The 17,883-nt window shown below is 38.2% G+C and overlaps 1 protein-coding gene across 2 annotated transcripts; it reads left to right on the top strand.

Annotated features, from left to right (window-relative positions):
- The first annotated feature begins 1,527 nt into the window (after positions 1 to 1,527).
- On the top strand, positions 1,528 to 16,407 carry LOC129434499 (BOLA class I histocompatibility antigen, alpha chain BL3-7-like). 2 transcript variants are annotated; one of them, XM_073868551.1, is made up of 7 exons: positions 1,528 to 1,893; positions 9,285 to 9,542; positions 13,186 to 13,470; positions 13,710 to 14,000; positions 15,734 to 15,844; positions 15,963 to 15,995; positions 16,114 to 16,407. In XM_073868551.1, exons 1-7 carry the CDS (start codon positions 1,833 to 1,835, stop codon positions 16,140 to 16,142), a joined length of 1,068 nt encoding a protein of 355 aa, XP_073724652.1. In that variant the 5' UTR covers positions 1,528 to 1,832; the 3' UTR covers positions 16,143 to 16,407. The 2 variants fall into 2 exon arrangements, with proteins under 2 accessions (XP_073724652.1, XP_073724653.1); XM_073868552.1 differs by having other exon boundaries at positions 9,470 to 9,542.
- The last annotated feature ends 1,476 nt before the right edge of the window (positions 16,408 to 17,883 follow it).

Below are 17,883 nucleotides of genomic sequence, written 5' to 3' on the forward strand. Positions count from 1 at the left end.
AACCAACACCCAGGCTAGAACTCCTTCTACACGGCGGCTCTATGACCTGAAGTGGTGTCTTTTCATGATCTGGTGTTCCTCCCATGCTGAGGACCACACAGTTGTCCAGTGTCGTCTGTGCTCACCTTTCTCCATGAGAGGTTGGATAATAATTTGTCTCCCTCTACCCTGAAGGTATACATGGCTGCTTTTTCAGCTAACCACGTTTTACAAAACAGGAAGTCTGTAAGTTGTCAGATTCCTCAGAGGCGCTAGGAGACTTAACCCTCTGTCAGAAGACAGCCCTCCTGATTGCGCTCACCTCCATTGAGAGGGTCGGGGATCGGCAAGCTTTCTCTGCCACCCATGGTCGCCTCGAATTCGGTCCGGCCTTCTCTCACGTTATCCTGAGACCCCGGCCCGGCTATGTGCCCAAGGTTCCTACCACTCCCTTTCGGGATCATGTAGTAAACCTCCAGGCCCTTCCTAATGATGACCCAACTCTTGCTCTATTATGTCAGGTACGTGCACTTCGCACCTATTTGGACCGTACTCAGAGCTTCAGGTCTTCTGATCAGGTTTTTGTTTGTTTTGGAGGTCAGCAGAAGGGGAGGCTGTCTCCAAACAGAGGCTCTCTCATTGGATTGTTGATGCCATTTCATTGGCATATCATACCCATAATTTGCCCTGTCTGCTGGGGGTACGGGCTCATTCTACCAGGGGCGCAGCTTCCTCTTGGGCACTGGCTAATGGTGCCTCTCTTGCAGACATTTGTAGAGCTGTGGGTTGGGCTACTCCTAACACCTTTGCTAGATTTTATAATTTGAGGTTGCAAACAATGTCATCCTGGGTGGTGTCTGCTCTGAACATCTAACCCGGTCGATATCTGTGGGCCTGGATTGTGCACTTGTTTAGTGGTACAAATATTTCCCCCATCAATTCCCTCTAAGTGGTGAATTTGGGTATTATTATTTTCTTAGGTCACCTTTTTTCCTGGCGATCTCTTTAGGACACCGCTATTTGTCTTCATTTGTCTTTGATCCTGATTTAATTTTTCCCCATTCAGTTTCCATTTGTAAACCTTGTCTTCCCTGGGCGTGTTACAGTATTATCTTCGCCATGTGCCGTGGTAGCTCCACGCTGTGTAGCTCTGGCTCTGAGTTCATTTCCATTTATTTTTGGAAATGTTTGTTTGCACTTATACCTCCCATCATTTTTTTCAGTGTACAGGAGTCATGCTGTTAAGAAATAACCCAGTCATGGTGTTAATAAAAACAAATTTGTGAACCACAATATTGTCTCTTTCTTTTAAATGACCCTTGGAATTTTAGAAAAGTTAAATTGTGTTTGTCTTTTTTAAAATGCTATGTAGGACATGTTTTGTAGCTGTATGACGACCAATTGTGAATTGTACAGCAGATAAAATACTTTTACTTGGCTCATTCACCCAGTCAAATTTAGATTTATATGTTCCATCGATGCACTCAAATGTTTATACTTTTCCATAAAAATACTTTTAGGGCATAAAGCATAGTACGCAGGGTCAGAGTCCACATATAAAACTCCATTCTTTGTTTCACTACTCGCGCTTGCTGAACTAACATAACACAGCAGTCGAATAGTGACATGTGCCCACTATCACTAAATTAACTAGAATTTAGTGCTGTGTTAATTTTTAGGAAACTTTATCAGGTATGTGGTAACCGTTTTAGATTATAAAAGCATTTTTTAAAGGCACCAAAATACAGGAAATGGCATCTACTCCGATCACACAAAACTACCTGCAAGGATGAACAGAGACGACACTTTGGACAATTTTATGAGCGCTTACGTGCCGTTTAAATATCAGCAATATGGACAAAGCTCTTGTGCTGTTTCTACTTCCACTTCTACTTCCAACAGCTGCTCCAAAAGGTAAGATTTCAAAAGAAATCTAATAAAAAAAAACAATCTTATCCAAATAAAAAAACTGCTAAACCAAACATATTTTCTGCTTCTTGGTCAAATGTGGTACTATGCAAGACAATAAGATTGGTGATGAATGTTCCAAAAAATAAATAAATAAATGAAATGAATGGTCATAGAGTTACAAAATATATAAAACTTTGTAAATGTGACTATAATAGGAGATGTTTATTAAACAGTGCACTTTTAGTAAGTGAAATTGATATGATTAGGCAACTAATTTTAATATCAATGTTTTAATATCAATGTTTTAATACCGTGAAGAAAGGTGGCTACCTCATGTTTGTGTTAATCTATTAACCTGTAGAGTTCTTACTGACATAGCAACTGCTGATTCTGAAATCCATGGGAGGAGTCAAAACTCAGTACAGAAAGAGTCTTTGATTTATTTAAAGCATCACTGCAGATGTGTATGTTAGGAGGCTTCAAGAATTAGGTGTGAAGATATTTGCTGTTTTACTAGGTATAGGCCTAATACAGGTAGACCACTTTGGAATAAGATAATTTTCCTGCCCCAGAGATGTCTTAACATTAGAAATTATTTCAAATTCACAATTTTCAACAATGAATATCATATTTACAGTCAGTTACTGTCACAATATCATCTGGACATTCCTCTGTTTTCCTATGTTGCAGAACTTAAAAACGCAAAAACTAATCATTTACAACAGTTGTTCTCAAACCCTATGACAGTTTTATAAAAATATATTAATTCATCATAAATTCTGTGTAATTAAACCTCAGAAAAATAAGGCTGCTAACCAACAGCAATATAATTTAATTTGTTTTGTTTAATTCAAATTTTAAGTTTTTAGGAGGTTTTATGTCATACATTTTCTTTGGGGGGGGGCACAAATGGGTGCACCATACACAAGGGGGGCCACGTGCCGAAAAAGTTTGAGAACTGATTCCATGTGCTCAGAGCCGGATTAACGCAAAGGCAAACTAGGCACGTGCCTAGGGCCCGATTGGTGGGATGGGGCCCAGACAGAGGGGATTTTTTTTTTTACAAATGTCCCATCTACAACGTCGCTGTCGGGCGGAAACCTGGTATGTCCAAAATTTGTCAATTTTATATTTTTTCACAAACCGATGCTATTGGTCAATCCCCACGTGGGTCTGTTACTTTTACAATTTATTAACCAATCTAAAGTCCTGAAAAAGCTTGAGCGCAAACCTCTTAACTCCATTGGACATTTCAACTGTCTGAGAAACCTCGTAACTCCACCTCTTCATCACTCCGTAGGAGAGCTTCGCTGCATATTTCTCTTCAAGATTGAGAATCGCAACAAAATCCTCGTCGAGCAACACATCCACTGAGGTAAATGTCCTCAAAACACTGGTTATTTATGTTTCAGTTATAATAATTATATGATAGCAGTTTTTATATTATGTACAACAGTTTTATCTCGATGTAATGGTAGTGCTAAAGTCTAATGTATCGTTTCTGAGGCTGCTAGATTTTTCTTTACGCTATTCACGTTTGTGAAGTGAATTTAAAGCACAGATTGCTTGCAGTTGACTTTGTTAGCCACTATGCATTGGGTTTTTGGTATCATGTTTGGTGAGATATCTAACGTGATTTTCGTGGGGCTTAAAGAAAAAAAATCTTGACCCCGCTAGTTCTGCCATTGCAGTCATTAATTATTATGCAAGCTAACTGTTTTTTTGCCTCATTATTAAACGTAAACATGCCTTATATAACGTAGGGAAATAATCGTTTGTCCTTTATTTATTTATTTTTTGCAGCAACCATGTCTGTGTCCTTAAAGGAACTCTGTCAGGTACAGAGTGGAACGATGAACTTGAAAATCAACCATTCTGATGACTGGCGTCCCCATCCGAGTCACCATCTCAGACAACAGTCACAAAAACACATACACTCAGTAATGGGCTTAATGAAGTGTGTTAACCTATGATATCAGTTATTGATGTATTTTAAATATTTACGTATTACTAGGCTTATCATACATGCACTGAAGTTTTAAAATGTATATAATATAATACTTGAATTAAATTGAATGTTTTGGATACCATCATTAAATTATTTTGTGCATGTAAAACACAAGTAAAAGTTTTATTACAATCCAATAATTTGTTTTTGCGCCTTTAAACATGCTTCAGTTCATTCAAATTCCTCTATTTCTTCTTGAATTATAATATTTTGACAATTGGCCCTTTTCACCTCTTTTTCCAATTATTTCCTCAATTAATGACAGTTTGTATGTACATAATATCTGTAGCCCTGGAAGACATAAAACTTTTAAGCTGTGAATATTTAAAAAAAATTGTTTTGAGGGAATCTGGTGTTTATCACACAAATCTTGAAATGTAAGAAGTATCCCATCCATATATAAGTCTTTACAGGGGCGGATCTACCGGGGTGGCACGGGGTGGCAGTTGCCACCCTAAATAAAAGCATTGCCACCCCATATGCCACCCCAGCGCCAGAGATGTATAGTAACGAAGTAGAACTACTTCACTACTGTACTTAAGTACTAAAAGAGAGTATCTGTACTCTACTGAAGTATTATTTTTTTCTCCTACTTCCACTTTTACTTCAGTACATTTTTTCTTTGAGTTTAATACTTTTACTCCAATACATTTTTTATGTGCTGCATAGTTACTCGTTACACGCGTTATATAAATGTTACAAATCATTCCAAACCCACATTATCACTGCCGGAGCGGTGATACACGTTAGAAACACACACCTATCGTGGTCTAAACCAATTGGAGATGGAGATAGTGAAGGGCGGACCCCTCCCTCCCTCTCACTCACAAATATGAGCCGCGGTTGTGGACAAATGTGAAGCGAAGAGAGAGCCAACGTGCGCGAGAGAGACAGAGTTTGCGTGAGAGAGAGAGAATGCGCGAGAAAGGGCGCGTGTGCCCGAAAGAAGGAAACTTACATACATTGAAACACCTACCTTTACCTTTATATCGACTAATATTTCATTAATACTGAATTCTCTATCGCCATGTCAGTTAAATTAATCTGAATTAATCTGAACATTCCTGCCTTTGTACTCCTGCTACAGCCAAAGGAATTGTGAGTGTCCTTTAGCTTAAACATTTGAAATGATATAAATAATATTATATTCAAACTTTTGACTGTTTTCTTTAATAACTACATTACACAATACTTGTACTTTTACTTTCAGTACTTGAGTAGTATATTTTAAAATAAACTACTTGCAATACTTAAGTACAAAAAATGTTTAATACTTTAGTACTTCCACTTAAGTGCTGTGCTTAAAGAGCACTTCAACTTTTACTTAAGTCACTTTTTTGATAGAGCACTTGTACTTTTACTCAAGTCTTGGTCCCTAGTACTTTATACATCTCTGCCCAGCGCTGGTATCCTAATATATATAATATATACCCGAGTAGGCTCTTTTAACCAGAAAGGCAATGCAGCTTTTCTCTGTCTGTGTTTAGGGGTGGGAGACCATAGACCGTAAAAAAATATGGACGTAGTGTCCGTGACGTCACCCATTGGTTTGTGAAGATCGCTTTTGAAGCTTAAAGTAGGCGTCGCCTGCCGTCGCCATCTTGGCCGCGCGTACCCGCGAATTACTCGTGGAAAACCGAAAATGGGTAAAAAGGCGGGACATGGGTGAAGCTGAGGTGAAACCACGCCCGCCTAGCGCGAGTCTAGTGACAGCAGTGGCTGTTCAACCGACACTCAAGCGGCCACGCCCTTAATTATGCAGAAGTTTAAGGCTTAATATAATCTAAACGGGTGAATTACAAAAAAATTCACCCCCCTCACAGTTGTCATGAAGGGCAAAATTAGCTATATAGGCCAAAAACACTTTTTGTACCAGGCTGTAAACATATTATTTTCTACTGTAAAGTTGGCCATTTTTAACATGGAAGTCTATGGGAATTGACTCCCTTTTGAAGCCAGCCTCAAGCGGCCAGTCGATGAATTGCAGTTTAAGTCACTTCCGTGTTGGCTTCATTAGAGAGATCGGAAGGTTGCCCCTCGTGGGAGACACATATCTGACGATGATTGTGTGTGTGTGTGTCTTAGAGGGGGTGGGACAACTACATAGCTGATTATGATTGGCTTAATTTCCATCGTTAGCCAATCAGAGGCAGCAGAGTTCATACCCGGTCATAGCCAAGCACGCACAGTCAGTCCGAGCAGAAAGTCTTTTACCGTGTAAAAAAGCCCGCACAGTTTGCCAACTTGGTGACTTTGTCGCTATTTTAAGAAACTTTTTAGACCCCTTTAGCGACTTTATTAAAAAATCAACTAGGACAAATCTAGCGATCTTTTCTGGTGTGGTTGGAGACTTTTGGAAACTGCCGTGAAAGGAGGATGCATCACCCCATCCAAGGCACTCACATGCAGCCCGGTTCTCAGGCTGCAGTCCATCCGTGATCCGAGTCGCACAAACCCGCGACAACAGAGCGATGGAAAGTACAACGAGCTCAAAACAAAGGTAGCGGACGCAAGCACAAAGTATAAAAAGCACAAACGTTGAAACGTTACTTTCCATCGTTGAGGTGAAAGGCAAGAATGTTTATGAACGTGCAACTTATGCCCATCGATCTCTTCACGTCTGTAGCAAGTAATTCTGATCTATTAAAGCACCTCACATCATCACGCATCCCTGCAAAACATTAGTGGTTTCTTTTTAGTGTCTTTAAATGATTAAGTTGAGCATCACATCACCAAATCAGAGTACTGAATACGGTCATATTTTACAGATAAATGTTGCATCAGGATAAAAATACAAAAATTAAACTGTTGATTGTTGTAAAATATTGCCTGAGGTAGTTGCTTGGTAGTTAAAACTACTGAACTGCAGGTTTGTGTAAGCAGTAAATATCTTTTAAGCAGTTCTTTATAGTTAGCCCGTCATGTCTTGTTAGCTACTGCAGCAATCAAAATATTCCAAACGTGCATATATGAAATCGCTCATTATGATATTGCCTAATGTTTTTGTTTGTCTTCATTAAGGAGACAAAACTATTCAGTGTTGTGTATGTTTAGAAAGCTTGAAAGACAGCTTAATGCTGCATTTTCCAGGATAATATGAAAAGAAAGGCTGATATCCATTTTTTTTAACCAAAAAGAATAGAAAAATCCAATACTATGGAAGTGGAAGGTACAAATAAAACAGAAAAATATGTTGTAGAAGGGAGAGGAGTAGATGAAGTCATGAAAGAAAGAAACATATGGATGGCAAAGAGCTAAAAAGAGACAGAAATCCATCATGAAGTGAGTGAAATTATTAAAGAAGAGGGTTATGAGAGAAAGAGATGTGTGCCTTTTAAATATGTTTTACATTAATATAAACTAGGCAAACCTATTTTATTTATATAACAGTCTTTATACCATTATGTTCAACCTTGCTCATCATGGTTACAGTCAGTGTTTTTAGATATTGGTAAGATGTGTGTATTAAGACAAAGGGTGCTACAGTAGAGATGCTAAAGGTAGCTGCTTGGGTACTTATAGGAACATTTGTTGTTGCGTTTTTTATGTTATAAAAATTTGAGGTCCAGTATATACACCGAATATAGTATATACAGTATATCATTTCTTGTATCCACGACAACCATGCAAGGATGCTTACTTCATTGCCACCCCTCGTAGTTCTCATGCCACCCCCTTGCCACCCCATAAATATTTTTCTAGATCCGCCCCTGAGTCTTTAATAGTCTGAATACCTTTAGTTTTCCATAGTTTAAATCCACCATCCTTATATTTATTATTATTTATTGTTAGACAGTTTCTAAATGGTCTTGATGAATATGAAGGGGTCATGTTTGCCTTCTTATTCCTAATTACAACATTTATAAATGTTGTAAGCTATTGCATTTTGCAGAAAATCTTAATTAAATGTGTTGATTAAATGTAAACAGTTTACATAGTTTACTGACACCTATTGGTTATTTACTGGTACTACTGCCTTAACAATGACACTCCCAATGGATAAGATGAGGATAATTAATAGCATTTAATAGAGCCGTGTAATGACGTATAAATAATAATTTTGTCTGATAGACTGGTTGATATACAACACATGACTTCATTTGGCATAAAAACAACCAATTTGTAACCAAAGACTAGGCTATGTAAAATGTGAATTCACTTTTATTAGTAACTTTGGTAAGTTTCAGATTTCAATTCATAAATAACCTCGATGGGGGGGCCCAAAAAATGCAGCCTGCCTAGTGTAGTCCATTTGTTTAATCCGGCTCTGCATGTGCATCTTTTCTTATACCATGGTCTGTTTAAATTCTCGATTCTGATTGGCTGGAAGGTGTGCATTAAAACCGTTTAATGCACAGGTAGTTCCATTCAGTTTGATTACAGTTAGAAATTAATCCGCTACTAAAAAACTGGTAACACAGTTACACTTGCAAACTGAGTCAGAGACACATATGAAAACGTTTATTTAGATAGGCTACCGGGGGCGTGCACACCAAAGCTTTTACGTCCGCAGCCGGCGCATGTTTTCAATTGTTTCCAATGGAGGCTTTGCGTTTTTCAAATAAGCCAGCAGCTAGCGTTTTTTTCCGTGCTGAAAGCCGGATCTCAGCGGTTTTTCCGATAGTAAAACGAGATTCAAGTTGGAGTGAAAAGCTCCGCTCGTCAATGTCAGTTCTCACACGGTCGTCCAATCACAATGGGGGAGGGCGGGACAAATATCACAACAACCAACCAGGGCATCGTACAATGACTGATAAACAAATCAGCAGTATCACAGTAACCAAAGCGCTTAGCTAAAGAAAGCCTGCGCTCAGCTGATAAAACAGCTGGCATTTGGGGTCCTCCAGGCTTTTTCAGCCGTGTAAAAAAAGCTTTGGTGTGTCCCGCCCCTCGATGATTTTTGCATATCGTTTAACTTGTATGGTGAATATGGCAATTTTGAGAAATTGGCCCAAGCACAAGACGAAAAATAGAGAGCGCTTGGAGAGAGTGCATCTCTCTTTAAAGTGCGTCTCTCTCTCTGTCTCTCTCTGGTCCTTCTCTTTCAGTTGTCTGTCTCTCTCTTTTAATAATGAATTTAAATAAATGTGATAATTAATTTAAATAAAAGCAATACAATGGCACTACTTTATTTAAAGCAGACGGAGTGCGAGCCTTAACTTTAGAAAATGACCTTAATTTTTACCTGTCTGTTAAAAAATTACACTGTAAACATTAATTACAGCTTTAACTTGGCAAATAACCAAGGTATAAGCGGGATAATAAACGGCTAGCCATGCATTACAGGATTTTAATGCACTTCGCAGAGGCAACCATACGCGTCGGGTGGTTCCTTTAATGCATAGCCGTGGATTATCCCTTACATGTGTCATCATTTTTTTTACAGGTTCTCATTCTTTGTGGTTGCTTGCAACTTACATTAAAGGACAAACACCTTTTCCTAAATTTAGTTGCTTGGTGATGTTGGATGATGTCAGACTTCTGTATTATAATGGTGACACAAAGACATTCATTCGAAGGGGAAACACAACAAATGAAGATGATGTGTTGAATTCTAATCTTGTCCTCCAGATAAGTGACTATATGCTACCAGGTTTCATTGAAAGATTAGCTTGGATTACAGACAACTTAAATACAACTGACATTAAGTATTGGAATTTAAGTCTCTTATCTTCTCTTTAAAAGTCATGATAGACACATGAATAATCCTTCCATCATCCATACATACCGTTATCCTTTAAAGATCACGTTCTTCCTGATCCCATTTTTCAAACTTTTGTTAGTGTGTAATCAGGGCTCTCAAGTTTTATCAAAAGTTTGGAGTGAGATTTCATCTTTTAGGGGAGGAGCCACTTAAATATTTGCAGCAGCGACCCCTCGGCCCCAACCAATTCTCTCAGGTTTTTGGTAGCAGTTAAATTTAATATATTGTTTATAATTGATTAGCACAAATAGAAATTATAACAGTTGGGAAATCTAATTAAAGACAAAGTCATAGAAATTAAATACATTGTTTTATTTCAAAAATACAAATATATAAAAAATTGCCCCAAATGAGCCAACTGAACAGCAACATTGCAGAACTTGCCCTGAGCATACTTACAATACAAGGTGTGTTTGTGTGACATCTTTTAAACAGATAAATGCAATGATTAATGTATACATTGGCAGGATATAAACATTACTAAAATAAAAGCCAGAGTATAGCTGAATAGCTAAAAAGAGTATGAATAAAGTATAATTTGAAAATAATGAAATAAATGAAAATGAAATATCTTGTCCTTTCCATTCCCAGGTGAAAAAAATACTATAGTAATTTATAGTAAATACTATAGTGTTTTTGACCCATACTATAGTAATGTACTTGAATTAATTTGTTGTGGTAATTCTATAGTTGCTGTGATAACATAACAACTATAGTAATATAAACGTATTACTTTATCCAATACTGTACTACATTGTCTACAACTATAGGGTATAATATACTAGAATATACACTACAGATTACTGTAGTATAAACTAAAGAATACTAACGTTAGAGTATTTATTACAGTTTATCAGTTCACTACTATAGTTAATACAGAGTATGCTGTAGCAATCATTAACAAAGTGTTGTAAATACTATAATATACTAAAATTTACTATACTATTAGTATGGTTCAAAAACACTATAGTATTTCCTATAATATTTTTCACCTGGGATTGTTTCAGGTAGCCTCTAGTGTTTAGTACTTTCCTAAAGTTAAAGCTAATTCTGATTGCAAAGCAGTTCGATTTTTTTAATCAATAATAATTTACCTCGGCTATATTTCCCAACAACAGTTTTTATTATCTTTGATCACATTTTTGTGATGTCATCCAAGAATCGTAAAATCAAATTGCTATAAAAAAGAATGCGTTACCTACCGCTTTCATCGGATTCTTCTCTTCCAACTGCCACTTCGTCTGTGTGACGTGAGAATCTATGTTGCCTAGTAACGAATGTGCTTGCAGCAGGATCACGAAATTTACCCAGAAACAACAAATTCTGATTTCTGATTGGCTGGTAGGTGACAATTATATCAGGATGTCTAGTGTGACCGTGTCCGCGGCTCGACAGATATGAACTCGGCAGAGAACTTCTCTCCTGTGCCTCGTTCATTAATTGTATAGAGTGGGAAAAGTTTTCTTATTTTTTCAGCGTGAGAAATACAAGGTGTGGCGTGTGAGCGTGTGAACTTACTGAAATGCGTGAGTCTCACGGTGAATGCGTGAGACTTGAGAGCCCTGGTGTAATGTTGGTATAATAGGATACCGTAAATAATACCTGCAAAATGGCAGGCGATATATTTTCTTTAACAGAATTCCCCTTTCAAAGCCTACAGCGAACAGCCGGTTTGGACAGCCCTCTCTACTTTCCGATTGAATGACGTCAATAAAAGAGTTTTTGACTAAACTCCGCCCACAGGAATATGTCAGTCGCCAGCTAAGCTCATACAGCACTGCTAAGCTAAGCTGCTATTGAATCACAACACACTAAACAAACTACACAATCAGAACTCGATACGTATTTCTGAAGGAGGGACTTTATAGTAGAAATCAGCCCGTTTTTACGACAAGCAGCGGTATAGAAATAAGTCAATTGTGTGTAAAATAATGTGTTTTTTACACGTCACACATGAACACATGTTATATTGCGCACTGTAAACACAATCAAAGCTTCAAAAACACAGGAAGAATGGGACCTGTAAATTGGACCTTTTACTGTTTGTACACATTGATGACGTGGCAGCGTATGCGCGCGCATTTAGGCAACAGAAGTATGGCAAGAATCAGCAGTGAAGCAACCCAGACAGAGAAAGTTATTTTAAAAAGTTGACTTTATCAACTTTTCAACACAACTACCAGATTTGTGTATTATGGAGTGGTTAGAAGACGTCAGCAGATGGCCAAATATAAAGTGGCCAGATAGATATATACGTATATACTAGGGCTGTGAATCGATTAAAATTTTTAATCTAATTAATTACATACTCTGTGATTAATTAATCTAAATTAATCGCCTACATAATTTTTGCTGTGAAAGTATTAAATATTTCTTTTTAAATAAATCAGTGAATAATCAGCATTAGTGACATTGAAGCTCAAAAACTCTTTTATTATTACAGTATTTTCACTGTTATGATTCTCGAACTGCTCTCACGGGATTTGGATGTCATCTGCTTCTTGGTTCTTGTGGCGCCACATAAAGTGTACTCACTAGTTTAACAAACCCGTTTTATCAGCCACTGGTTAGATCAACGTAGCAGTCAAAAACGGGACGCGAGTAATCACATACGCGAGAAATCGTTTACCCACAAAATACAGGACACCTATACTGTGCTATATTTGGTTTTCTGATCCCAATCTTCATCATTCCGCTAAGCCAAGTCAATCTCCATTGGTCTTTTACACCTTTATCGATCTCCAAAACTTCGGAGCCTTCCTGCATAAGTATGTCCATGCTAGCTGAAATAAAGTTAGTGGATCCGGTGCGTAGTGATTACAGAAAGCTTAGAGTGGAGAGAGGAACGTGATTTTGCTCCAGTCCAGGCTTTGATCACATCCCACTTAAAAAGCTGAATACATGTCGTATTTATGAAAAGTTAATTTAATAATTTTGCAATTGACGGAAATCCGTGTAACGACGGAGAACTTTAATCCATGTGCTTTGTATGATGTGGTACTTTAGAGTGGACGAACTCTATGATATGCAAATTCTTTGCTGCAGACGTTGCATACTTTCTTTTTATCATCACTTCCATCAGGCCGTTTTTTTATAAGTAAATGTTCCAGTCAATGATCCAGTCACCGCCAGCGCGTTCTGGTCTACCTCCTTTATTTTACAGTCAAATGGTGGCTAGAATGTATCCAGGTTCAATTCGGAATAGATTAATCTGCGTTATTTTTTTAACGCGTTATTTTTTCTCAGATTAATTAATCGAATTAATGCGTTATTTTCACAGCCCTAGTATATACGTATATTATATTAGTGCAACCAAACGCAACAACCAGACGTTTTGATGCTGGGAAACCGTTTTAATAAACGTTGTTAACATGTTAGAACTAATGGGGAATAACATCACTTCTGTTGCCTAAATGCGCACGCAGGCTATGATCACGTGAGCTGTAAAAGGGTCTATAGGATTTAGAAGAAAAAGATTTAGTGAAATGTCTATGAAAATGTATGTTTGTCATATGTTTTTTTTTTTTTTTAATAATTGCAGAGTGTGTTTTCATATAGAACTTTGACTTTTTTTTAATCTCAGTTAAAGGTGCTCTTGTTATCCAAAGACTGGTTATGTGTAAGCTGAAGGATAATGGTGAACCGGGACAAATGATCGTACGAGAAGCTTTCCGAGGCACCACCACAGATGAGTTGAGATATAATGACAATTATTTTACATACAACAGTACCTTAAATGCCACAGCTGAGGTGGTGAAATTTCATCTTGACATCTCAATGTGGCGCCATGAAAATTTTTACTACCCACACTGCATAAAAACTCTAAAAGGTTACCTTAAAAAGAGGACAAACCAAGTAAATAGAAAAGGTGAGATGACCTCTCCTGATGCTAATAGCTTTACTTTAACTTGACTTAAATATTGGCCCTTCTGGGAATTCTTTTGGACAGATCTCTGAAGCTTGAATCACCTTTAGATGATCCAAAACTAAGATTAGAATTGATTTTAAAGTGCTTTTTATTTTAAAGGTTGGTGATCTGTTCCTTTATTATATATACTAAAAGTATACTAAATGTCAGTATATCTGTCTGCTATCTTTCATTAACAGTAAAACCTATAGTTAGACTCCTCCAGAAAGCAAACCCAGATAGTAGAGGGTCTCGGGTGATGTGTCTGGCAACAGGATTTTACCCTCGTCACATCAATCTGACCCTGTTCAGAGATGGACAGCCTGTATCCGATGATGAGATCACTGGAGGAGATCTGCTGCCCAATGATGATGGGACGTACCAGATAAGGAAGATTCTGGAGATCAGTACAAAAGAACAGAGAGAGAAACACAAATATACCTGCACTGCCACACATCTCAATCTGGACAACAAACTGGACGTCAGTTTGGGTAATTAATACAGTTGTGTTCAAAATTATTCAACCCCCAATGCTGTTAAGGGTTTTAGGGAATTTCGTGTACATTTGTAATTGTATTCAGAATGAAATCCTACAATGACTTCTTAAAGAACCATATGCAACTAAAAGGACATCAATTGGTTTTGTAATATAGTAGTAAATGTATCTTTTGTGAATTCTTCATTGACACAATTATTCAACCCCTTAAAGAACTACCACTCTGAAGAACAGAGGTTCATTGAAGTGTTTTCAATCAGGTATTGAAAACACCTGTGGATGTCAGGGAACAGCAATAAAGCCTAATAGGCACCAATTAGGCAGCTTTAAAATGACTGTGATACTCAACTCCTTCTAAACATTTACTGGTGTGGTTACAAACATGGTGAAGTCAAAAGAATGGTCCAGGAAGACAAGAGAAGAGGTGATTAATCTTCACAGGAAGGGCAATGGCTATAAGAAGATTGCAAAGATGTTAAACATACCAAGAGACACCATAGGAAGCATCATTCGCAAATTCAAGGCAAAGGGCACTGTTGAAACGCTTCCTGGTCGTGGCAGAAAAAAGATGCTAACTGCGACTGCTGTGCCCTATCTGAAGCGTAGAGTGGAAAAAAGTCCCCGTGTGACTGCTGAGGAACTGAGAAAAGATTTGTCAGATGTGGGTACTGAAGTTTCTGCTCAAACAATACGGCGCACCCTGCGTACTGAAGGCCTCCATGCCAGAACTCCCAGGCGCACCCCCTTGCTGTCTCCAAAGAATAAGAAGAGTCGACTGCAGTATGCCAAAAGTCATGTGGACAAACCACAGAAGTTTTGGGATAGTGTTCTGTGGAAAATTAGAACTGTTTGGGCCCATGGATCAACGCTATGTTTGGAGGAGGAAAAACAAGGCCTATGAAGAAAAGAACACCTTGCCTACTGTGAAGCATGGTGGGGGGTCAATCATGCTTTGGGGCTGTTTTGCTTCTGCAGGTACAGGGAAAATTCAGCGTGTGCAAGGTACCATGAATTCTCTTCAGTACCAGGAGATATTGGATGACAATGTGTTGCAGTCCGTCACAAACCTGAGGCTTGGGAGACGTTGGACCTTTCAACAGGAAAATGATCCCAAGCATACCTCCAAATCCACTAGAGCATGGTTGCAGAAAAAAGGCTGGAACATTTTGAAGTGGCCATCGCAGTCACCAGACTTAAATCCGATTGAGAACCTCTGGTGGGACTTAAAGAAAGCAGTTGCAGTGCGCAAGCCTAAGAATGTGACTGAACTGGAGGCTTTTGCCCATGATGAATGGGCGAAGATACCCGTAGATCGCTACAAGACACTTGTGTCAAGCTATGCTTCACTTTTAAAAGCTGTTTTAACTGTAAAAGGATGTTGTACTAAGTACTAAGATTGAATGTCACTTGGGGGTTGAATAAAACTGATAATGATGTGAGCACAGAAAAGACATTTGTGGTTATTTCATTATAAATGTTATGTTATATTTGTCTGACCTACACATGCCTCTTTGATGTAATTGTAAGCAGGATGACTGAATGATCAAAATCAGTGTCAAACCGGCCAAAACAATCAATTTCAGTTGGGGTTGAATAATTTTGAACACAACTGTAACCTACAAAACAAAACACAAATATAATTTAAGTTGATTGACAGTTGATTGTGGTGTGTAATGTGAGCAAAAAGTTCGGGATGCATGTGAACTTTGCTCATTGGTTGTGTTTCAGAGTTGGATCATGGGACACCATTTAAACCAGTGCTTTCCTCAGTGCTAACAGTTTTGGCATTGGTTATTGTAACTGTGGCTGCAGTAATTATATGGAGAAAGAAACATGCAGGTAAGACAGACTGCATTAACATGTCATAATAAGCTTAAACAAATCCAAAAGATATATTTAATTATGATTGATTGTCAATAATAATAGGCATCTTTTTTCACTTCCTTTGATGCTGTAGCTTCTTCTAAAGATGAATATTCCTCTGCCTCTAGTAAGTCATATGCTATAATTCATTTTAAAACAATGTTTTTTTGAATGAATGTTTACACTGCTAGATGTTGAAATTGAATTACAGGATTTTTTTCTGTCTTTTATTTTCTTTTATTTAGCTGAAGAAATAGTGGACACAACATCATAGAGTTCATGTTATCTTTATGACATGAAGCTACATGAAAGAAGCTGTCTTTTATCATGTCTTTTAATTTGTGTGCACAATTATATATTATTTTATCTCATATAAATCAATTTGCAATCATTAATAGTTAATTTATCTTATCTTAGGTACTGCCCATTTTTGTATTGTACTTATTATTATATATCTAGTTTTTTAATTTGTCTTGTGTTTTTCATGTATTTTATTTTTGTACTATGATACTGTGTTGACTGCAGATGTAAAATAGCTCTTTTGCTAACTCTGGTGCATTTACATTTTGAGTGTAAACAAAAAATGTTGATTGATGTGCATTGTCCGGAGATCATTGTGTTTGGCTCGCCTGATGTTCTGGAGAATTATTTTGGAAATTCTGGTATTTTATCTTCTTCGGTCAAATCAAGTGTAAAAAACTTAGGTGTATTCTTCGATAGTGCACTAAAATTTGATAGGCAAATAAATGCAGTTGTAAAAGCGAGTTTTTACCAATTAAGAATTCTGCCTAAAGTAAAGACCTTCCTTTCTTTTAAATACTTAGAAATTGCAACCCACGCTTTTATTTCGCCCAGAATTGATTATTGTAATGCGCTGTATGTGGGAATAAATAGCTTGTTAATAGCGAGATTACAAATGGTCCAAAATTCCGCTGCACGTCGGTTAACCGGTGTTCGTAAATACAAACATATTTCTCCTGTGCTAATGTCTTTACATTGGCTTCCGGTACAGTGTAGAATTGATTTTAAAGTGCTTTTGCTCGTTTTTAAGTCATTACATGGACTCACTCCCATCTACCTCTCGGATCTGTTGTGTGAATATCGTCCAGAGAGAACTCTTCGGTCTACCAACCAGAATCTGTTAACTGTTCCAAAGTCCAATTAAAATCTAGGGGTGATCAAGCTTTTGCCATAGCCGCACCTAAACTTTGGAACACGTTACTGCTTCATATAAGAATATCACCAACATTACATATTTTTAAATCAAGTTAAAAACATACTTTTTTTACTAAGGCCTATGACTCGTGATGATTCCCGGGGCTTTCCGGCGACGCCGGCCCCGAGTCCGTGCGACCCCGTGGACCGGAGATACTTCCGGTCAAATATCCGAATTTCGTTACCGCGCCGCTCCGGCGCCTCGGGCCCGGGGCCTTCGACCTTCGGGTCGATTGGTCCGCCGGAGGGGCCCTTTCGAACGAGCCCACTTGCGAGTATCTGGCCCTTTCCGCGGCGGAGATACGGGGGCCGTCTCCGGATTTTCCGACGACCGCTGCTCGGGCGCCTTTCGAACGAGCCCGCCCTCGACCCTCCGACCTTTTCCGCGGCCGAGATACGGCGGATCGAAAAAAAAAACGCTGGTCCGGAGTTCGCGCGCCCGTAGCGTCCGCTGCGTTCGTCCGCCGGAGGCGCGGCCGGTCTCGTCCGAAAAAGAGGAAACCAAGGCCGAAAACCGAAAGCCGAAACACCGAAAGAAATTATGCCAATTATTAGTACTACCATTGCACTTATGGTATTTTTGCGTGTAATAGAAATGGAGTCAACACACACAATTTGAGAAGAAAATTAAGCCAAACAGCATATGGCATAAACAAACCCAACTTCAGTTATTTAGGACAGTGGTTTTCAAACTGGGGGCCGCGAGATGGTGCCAGGGGGGCCCCAGTTTTATGACATTTTATGAAATACATTAATTTATCATGAATTCTGTGTAATTAAATAAAAAAAATAAGGCTACT

This window comes from Misgurnus anguillicaudatus, chromosome 6 (assembly GCF_027580225.2).
Source record: "Misgurnus anguillicaudatus chromosome 6, ASM2758022v2, whole genome shotgun sequence".
Classification (NCBI taxonomy): domain Eukaryota; kingdom Metazoa; phylum Chordata; class Actinopteri; order Cypriniformes; family Cobitidae; genus Misgurnus; species Misgurnus anguillicaudatus.